This window comes from Lethenteron reissneri, unplaced genomic scaffold, assembly GCF_015708825.2.
Source record: "Lethenteron reissneri isolate LAM-NWPU_2019-01 unplaced genomic scaffold, ASM1570882v1 scaffold_540, whole genome shotgun sequence".
Taxonomy (NCBI): Eukaryota; Metazoa; Chordata; class Hyperoartia; order Petromyzontiformes; family Petromyzontidae; genus Lethenteron; species Lethenteron reissneri.
The window spans coordinates 75287-83740 of NW_026892062.1; the positions used below are offsets into that span (position 1 = coordinate 75287).

At 53.2% G+C, this 8454-nt stretch overlaps 1 protein-coding gene across 1 annotated transcript; it reads right to left on the bottom strand.

Annotated features, from left to right (window-relative positions):
- Positions 1 to 2207: 2207 nt before the first annotated feature.
- On the bottom strand, positions 2208 to 2788 carry LOC133339903 (uncharacterized). The gene has a single exon (XM_061548023.1). It carries the CDS (start codon positions 2786 to 2788, stop codon positions 2213 to 2215), a length of 576 nt encoding a protein of 191 aa, XP_061404007.1. The 3' UTR covers positions 2208 to 2212.
- Between the last annotated feature and the right edge of the window lie 5666 nt (positions 2789 to 8454).

Consider the following 8454-nt stretch of genomic DNA (forward strand, 5'->3'; position numbering starts at 1 on the left):
ATTAAACATAATAAAATTATTCTCACGACGTTTCGGCCACAACGCAAGCAGCCGTCCTCAGGTGAAAACCAGGTCCGTCGAGGCGACAGAGTCTGAATGAAACAGCACACGAGCTTGGAGCATATATATAAGCTGGGCGCCTTGACAAAGGAATTTGCATATCAAGAGGAAGAGCTGCAGCAGCAACTGCAGCTCCCTTTGATGCTGTTAATCCTGCATAATGCACATGCATATGTAGTACTAATCACATTCCTGCATTTCCCATAAATATGCTAAATTCCTCTTGATATGCAAATTCCTTTGTCAAGGCGCCCAGCTTATATATATGCTCCAAGCTCGTGTGCTGTTTCATTCAGACTCTGTCGCCTCGACGGACCTGGTTTTCACCTGAGGACGGCTGCTTGCGTTGTGGCCGAAAACGTCGTGAGAATAATTTTATTATGTTTTATTTTGATTATTTTATTACTTCCCTTCTACGTGACTTTACCGAAAGAACCAAGAAGATGAATCCCTGCAGTCACGAAAGCTTTAAATCAATATTACGTTGATGAATTTAACCATTATGGTCAAACAATCTCATTTGTATGAAAGACGGGAACGACAAATGCTACAATTATCTACAGATGTTATACAATGTTTGGTTCTTTCGGTAAAGTCACGTAGGTAGAAATACAAATTTATTTAATTTAAAATTGTATTATTTCTACCTACGTGACTTTACCGAAAGAACCAAAGAGTATGGATTCCTGCAGTCACGAAAACTTAAAATTAAGATTATACAATGTTGTTTGGTCTATAAAAGAATTTCTGAAAATGAGACGAGCCATTAAAGTGCCTTCAATGAAAAGAACTTGCACAGATTGCGCCCCTTTTAATTTACAGATGCCATTCACATATTTATATCTAAACCACGAGCGGTCAAAGATGACCCGTCGAGATGACGAGATGAACCCAAGCATCCGGAGGCCGCGGACGCGACGGCTGCAAGGAAAGCGCGGAACGGAATCAACTCGGGGGAGGCGTTTGCCCCCCAGTGTGGAATCACAGAGCGACAAGCCGCCGTCGAATGTGAAACTCCAGTCCGCAGTTGAAGACGATGCGGATGTTCCCTCGCAGCGAGAGGCACGCGCAGTCGCGGGGCGCGTGCACGTGGACGCGACCGCGTTCTCTTCTTCTGCTGCTTGCTACTTCGTTCGTGCGGCTGCTGATGCAGGTGCACAGCAGACGACTATGAAGTCAAATCCAGGTGGGCAAGCCCAGATCACCGCGTGAGAAGAAGCAGTGGTAGTGAGTGTATCGCTGCGACGTCTCCGTCGTGTTTGTGGACCGGGCATTGCGTCGTTACCCGTTGCACGGTCCTGTTCTGGATGGCCACAGTCGCAGGCTCCTGGAGAGTTTCTAATTAACATTTGTGCATCAGGGTGTCCGCATCTACTGCCGTGGTTTGTGCAGTGGATGCGGTTGAGGGTGGACCGTGAGCAGCTTCGTGGAAGACCAAACCCAGCGATCTCTGCATTGAGTCTTTCACAACAAGCTGTTTCACGCATTGGTTTTTTTTCCGGTAAAGACACGTATGTAGAAATAAAATAAAATGTAAATTAAAAAAATTAAAATGAATCACGACGTTTTGAACGCAACACAAGCGCTCATCATCAGGTGGAAATGGGGTGAAACATATAGCGAGGGAACACCAGGGGGACACCCACGTACATGGCACACAGAGAACGGCAAACTACACATAAGCAAATGCAACAAGAAGATGGGAGACGAGAAACTCAACAGACCTTGGAACCATCACGTGATGCAAACCAGTCGGCCAACAACACAGTTAGACACTCACCTGGTTGACCACGTATTTCAAAAGACTGCTAAATCTCTCGTGTTCATCATCTGGGCTGAACATGCCAACGTGAAAACAGAGGACAGGGACTCGTGAACAGACACGAGGTACATACACAGAGAAGACACACAGGGAAAGATATACTTCTGGGCAGCCCCGAGGGACAACCAGAGCAACAGCGCACCAAGAGACATCCACACATGCAGAGGCACACACAGCGAGCTGTTGTTTGAATGACGGCGTTCACTCGAGTGAATTCGTGACCAGTGGACACAACTCGAAGCCCCCCCCCCCCCCCCACGTGCACGAGAGACGCCGCCTTGGAGTGACACCGCCGCCGCTGCTGCCGCTGCTGCTGCTGCCGAGCCGAGCTCACTTTGTCCCCGAGGAGGCTCTGGAGTTGCTGATGAAGCGGGAGAGCTGCCCCACGCCCTCCAGGAGGCCCTCTCCGGTGCGGGCGCAGCAGCCCTGCACCAGCCACTCGCGCCCGTGCCGCGTCTTCACCGCCTTCATCGCCTCCGCCACCTCCGCGGTGGCCGCTGCCCGCGGGAGGTCCTGCTTGTTGGCGAGGAGCACGAAGGGCACCCGCGTCATCTCGGGGCTGTCCAGGATGGCGTCCAGCTCCGCGGGAGCCTCCGGGAAGCGCTCCCGGTCCGCGCTGTCCAGCACGAAGAGGAGCCCGTCCGTGTTCTGGAAGTAGTGCCTCCAGAGAGCGCGGATCTTCTGCTGGCCGCCCACGTCCCACACGGTGAAGGTGACGTTCCTGATGGGCTGCACGGTCTCCACGTTGAAGCCGATGGTCGGGATGGTCACCACGGATTCGTCGAGCTTGAGCTTGTACAGGATGCTGGTTTTCCCGGCCGCGTCCAAACCCAGCAGCAGCACGCGCGCTTGCTGAGTGAACATTCCGCCCAGCAGCGACGCCACTCGCGACGCAAGGAGACCCATTGTCACCGCTCGGCTCGGGCGGCCTCGGGTCGTCGTGCCGACAACTCCCCCCGGGCGAGCTCACGCGGGCACCTGCACGCGACGCGCTCCCAGCAGCAGCAGCAGCCCCTCGGCACCACGTGCAGGATGACCACGACGAAGACGGATCTCGTGCCGAGCTCGCGTCGGGGATGTCCAATCGTCCCTTGCGATGACTGCCGCCGTCTGACTCGTCACTGCCGCGTTTATATCGGCGGCGGTGGAGGCGGTGGAGGCGAGAGACGGCGGTGACATGGCCCCTGGTGAGCTGGAGGTTCGTTCGTAGGCGCCACTGCCACGTGACGGCCCTTCCCGGCGCTCACCACGGGGACACGCGGCGACTTGTGCATCACGCGGCGCCTCCTCCTCCTGGCGCCGCCCGCGCGGAGGCCCCAGGGCGGCGGTGGCGGTGACGGAGCCCCCAGGGCGCGGGGGGGGGGCGACCGCAGCTGCCCCCCCCCTCACCCCTCTCGCGTCGCTCGGCCTCGCCCGCGATCACCACGCGTGGCCACGTACGGTGCGGAAGAAGTTCAACTTACACACAGATATACATACACATACATACACATACAACACAGTTACACACACAGTTACACACAAATACATACAACATACATACACGGGTACATAGAATCACATACACTACAGCATAGATACACATACAGACACAGTTACATACTAGACGTGTTTGGGTTAAATCGCGTAAATATAAATGTGTCGTTAAACCCGCCACCACCCGACACAGCCAACTAGGAAGGGGTTTGTCACGTAAACAGAACGTGGCCAATTCGTGACGAGCACAGCACTAATCGGTTGTGTGCTGGAGAGCAAATCCACAACATTCACAACGAACTTACAGACTAACACACACAACACGACGCACAATACGCGCAGCTGCCATGCCCGGGTAACAAACACAACAACAAGCGACACGCGAGGCGTCACTCTGGATTATCAGTGACAAGCGTTAACCAATTCGTGTTGAGTGATTTAGATGATAATTTTATTATTTTTCTCGCGCAAGTCCAGACTTGCTGGGGTCTCGCTGCGCCGCCTGTGGTGTGCGTGCACCTTGGACTCGCCGTGTCCGCGTGCTGCGCTGACGCTCCCCACGCACATTCGACATTTCTCCTGCACGGGATCCATGCTCCGTAGCCCGTGCCCGCTGTCAACGTTGCCCTGTCTGGGGGGGGGGCAGTGAAGAGGTGGAAGTTGGAGAGGGATCCTAAATTAGCACCTCGGACTAGCTACGTACGGTGCGGAAGAAGTTCCGCACGCAGGCCAGTACAGTGCTGACAGGAGGCGGTGGCAGAGGTGGTAGTGGTCTCGCGTTGTCTGTCGAGGTTGAAGGTTTTTTGTTCAAGCCGCTGGGAACTCTCAGAGGCAGGGGACTCGGGGGCCGTCCATAAATGACGTCACGCACCTGGGGGGGGGTCAGACATGTGTGACGATTGGGGGGGGTTGATAAATGTGACGTCACATCAAAATGCGCAACTTTAAATAAATATAGACAACACGTTCTACTTAATTAAATAGACTTTTTAATACATGTTTTCTCCTACAACATCAGAGTGCAGCGCCACATTAAATACACACTACAATGACAATAGTTTAAACTTTAAACTATTGTCATTGTAGTGTGTATTTTTCAGTTTTAATATTTTATCTTTTTTCACTTCTCCGACCAATCATATTTATCTTTATGTTGAGTTTCATAGTGTCGACGTAAATTGTATTCTTTGAACACAGACACTATGTTCTGGCATATCAGACACACAGCTCTTTCCTTGTACTGCATGAAAAAGTAATCATAAGTCCACTGTTCTTTGAATATCCTACACTCCGAGTCAATTTTTCTCTTTCTTGACATCATTGTTTCCAAGGGAGTCAAAATTGCTATTAGTAAAATACCAATATACATATAGCGCTACAAAAACAATATACCAGCAATAACTTTGCCCACACAGAGACATACAGACTGCACTGCCCATCAATGCTGTCTGATTGGGGGAACTCCGCTTTTACCCCAGGCTCACACTGGTGCGGGTGCCATTAAAAAGTTAATTACACCTGCAGTTTTGTTCACAGATCGCAGTGCGATCTGCGAACTCGCATAGGAATCTGATCGCATGGGGGAGAAGACCCATGCGATCCGATTCCACTGCAGGAAAAAAGAAGGCACATGTGCCTTTTTTCTTCCGAATCTAATGCAAGTTCAGCCATACAAGCATATGGCTGAACTCGCACTGCTCAGAGATCGCAACAGTATGAACCGGGGCTTACACAACATACAACATATAACCTCATACAACTGAATAGCAATCAGAATATAAATGCACTTACTGTCATTTAAATTGGGTTTCCTACTCCTCGGCTGTCTGTCACTGACCAGCACGGGAAAACAGCAGGCAGCCCCTCCAGAGATCAGAGATCACTCTGTTATTACCCCTCTATCATTTACTCAGCACACAGGAATATCACTGGGAGTGGAGCCGAGGGGCAAGTGAGTGAGCTGAGGGAGGGAGAGCCAGTCAAGTACAGCCAGGGGAGGGCTGGCAGCCTTAGGCCTGGGGGGCAAGTCCAGTCAATTGGCCCATTGAACCATTCACCAGCGCAGCCCAATGAGTGCCCACCGCCGCAGCTCAATCAGTGCTCACCGCCGCAGCTCAATCAGTGCTCGCCAGCGCAGCCAAATCAGTGCTCGCCACCGCAGCCCAATGAGTGCCCACCACCGCAGCCCAATTAGTGACCATGGGCCGGATAAATGTCCTCGGTGGGCCGCATGTGGCCCGCGGGCCGTAGTTTGAGGACCCCTGGTGTAGTTTATCGTGTCGTGTATAGTGTAGTGTGTAGGTTAAACGTTGAGTTTTATAAGGGCACCACGGGGTGACCAGCCCCTCCCCACCCAGCCCCACCCCTCCCACCCCCCACCCAGCCCCACCTCCCCATCCAGCCCTCCCCTCCTCCCCCAGCCCCTCCCCACCCTCCCCTCCCCCAGCCCCTCCCCACCCTCCCCTCTCCACCCAGCCCCACCCCTCCCACCCCCACCCTCCCCTCCCCATATGCACGACAGACAAATAATCCCTGGTGGGCAGTGTGGAACCTGTTGTTCCTACCGGTATAACAGTGGGAAATATCTGAACCGGTCCTGGGCCTCCCCATGGTCGACTCAACCTCAAATGAGTACCTGATGCAGTGTGTACACATCACCACGAGGGAGACAAATGCGGCTGGGCATGGTGTTGGCCACCCACTCCCCTGTGTACTGTGCCAGTCCTCATTAGGTGCTCACTAACACCACTTGCCTCAAAAATCTGTTAAGGCTATGAGGGGGATTTTTGTCTTTGTACAGTGGCATTGGCTACGATAAACTGATACTTTGAACGGAGTTTATAATACAGCATGGCCTATGTGTAACGCATCATATACCGTGTACACAGCACCATGAAAGTGTGTGCCGTATAATACAGAGTATGTGTAAAGGAGCATAGCCTGTGCACGTACTGCAGCGTTACTTTGAACTGAAACATGGCATGGCCGTTATGTGTAGAACAGCATTTCTTGTGTATATGTAGTGGGTTCCCACGGAGACTGGAGACGTAGCTTAGAGGCAACACGGTTTATTTAAATCTTATAACAGAAGCCCCTTTTACTCCCACTACTTGGGGAGGTATGGCCTCCGGGCTAACGTGCCCTATCACTGGGGCTACGGGCTCTGAGTCCTCCGACTAAGGGTGGCCTAGGGGAGGCTATGCTGACCCGACCCAGCCAAGGTGCGGGTCTCGACCACTGGTCCGTGCTCGGCCCCGGCCCATTAAAGGACGTCGGGTCCCGGGTCCCAGGGTCCCAGGGTCCTTGCCTAGCCGGTCTTCATTCTTCGTCTTCAGAGCACTGCCTCGGGCCGTCCTGGGGTCCGTTTTTTACCCACCTCGGGGACTCTCCACCCCCGGTACTGCCCCCTTTCTGGAACCTTCCAGGTGGCTCTGGAATAACCCCCCAACCCCTCACCTGGGGTCGGGGGGGGGGGGACTCGGCCTCTCAACGGTCCCGGTTCTCTCTCTAACTCAGGGTGGCACCCCCTGCAGACTCGTGCCTGCAACTACAGGTAAGCATACAGTGTGGTGTGTGCTTTGCATTTCCGACGCTACATATACAGCAAGAAATACTCTACATAGAAAGAGCATGGCATCTGTGTGTGTGTACTGCATGACACACGGTGTTCGGTGTGTAATGCACAGTGATGGGGCTGCTGCTGCACCTGTTGACGTTGATGTCGGGGCAGGCAGAGTCCTCGCTCCGGGTCCCGGTGGCGTTGCTCCGGGGGAACGTGCAGAAGAAGGCGTTGGCCAGGAGGCAGGCGGCCTGCTCCTGAGACATCGTCAGGATCAAGCCGGTGTCCCGGCGGAGCAGCGGCAGGGGCTGTTGACACGTGCGGTGCACAGGGTGCAGCGACGTTACACGCGGCAACGGGTGGCACGTGGTTGCAGAGATGCAACGGCGCAATGGTAACACCGATGCAGAGCACTGAGCCTGCACCACTGGGATGCTGGGGTCTGGATCAAGGAGTTCTGAAATGCACGGAAACCAGATGATTGTTGTACACGTGAGGTTAATGGTGCAGCCCTGCAATTACTTGCTCATGCAACTGCTGGTGAAAGAACCCCCACTAGAGGGAGGTCTAGAGTGCTGATCCGGTGGGTATTTTTGGCCAACTTTTCCACACTGACCATACGTCTTGAAAGAGGTGGGAGTACTCGCCATTTAGCCCACTGCACTCGACCCACCGATGGACTGTGGGTGGACAAAAACAGGGAATTGTAAGAATCCTGGTCAATGTTTTCAAGGCCAGGCTGGGAGATCGAACCGCGACATTTTAAGTCAATCGTGACAACCATTCCACAGTCATGGCAGCAGCCCTTTTGCAGAAATCAAATAAAATATTGGAGAGGGCTTCACACAAGAAACAAGAAGATTTAGTGGTTTGGACGTGGCTCTCCAATGAGTACAGAGAGGGTACCACAAGTAGCGGTGCATACTCGGGCGCAAGGAAATAAAAGCAGAGACAAAGAATGAGATAGATCGATGCAATAAAGAATTGGCAGTGGTGCACCAAGCACGACCCCTTGCTGAGCGCTGCAGCAGCAGCCCCCCCATCCCCGGACCCCTCCCCCCACCCTCCACTTCTCACCCTGACGCCACACAACCCGTGGGTAGGCGATGCCCTCTGGTGGACAAGGCGCGGTACAGGCGGCAGCACGAGACGCCAGCAGCGTTACGCTGCCAGGGTTACTCCCCGAACACCTCCGTACACTTACACACACACCTATACACACTTACACACACCTACACACACACCTCTACACACTTACACACCTACACACACACTCTATACACTTACACCTACACACACACCTCTATACACTTACACACACCTACACACACCTCTATACACTCACACACACCTACACACACCTCTATACACTTACACACACCTACACACACCTCTATACACTTACAACACCTACACACACACACCTCTACACACTTACACACCTACACATACACACCTATGCAACAACAACCGCCATTCGCCACTAAGTGGCGGTGACGTCACCACGACGCTTGTGCCAGGCCAAGTGCACCTTGAG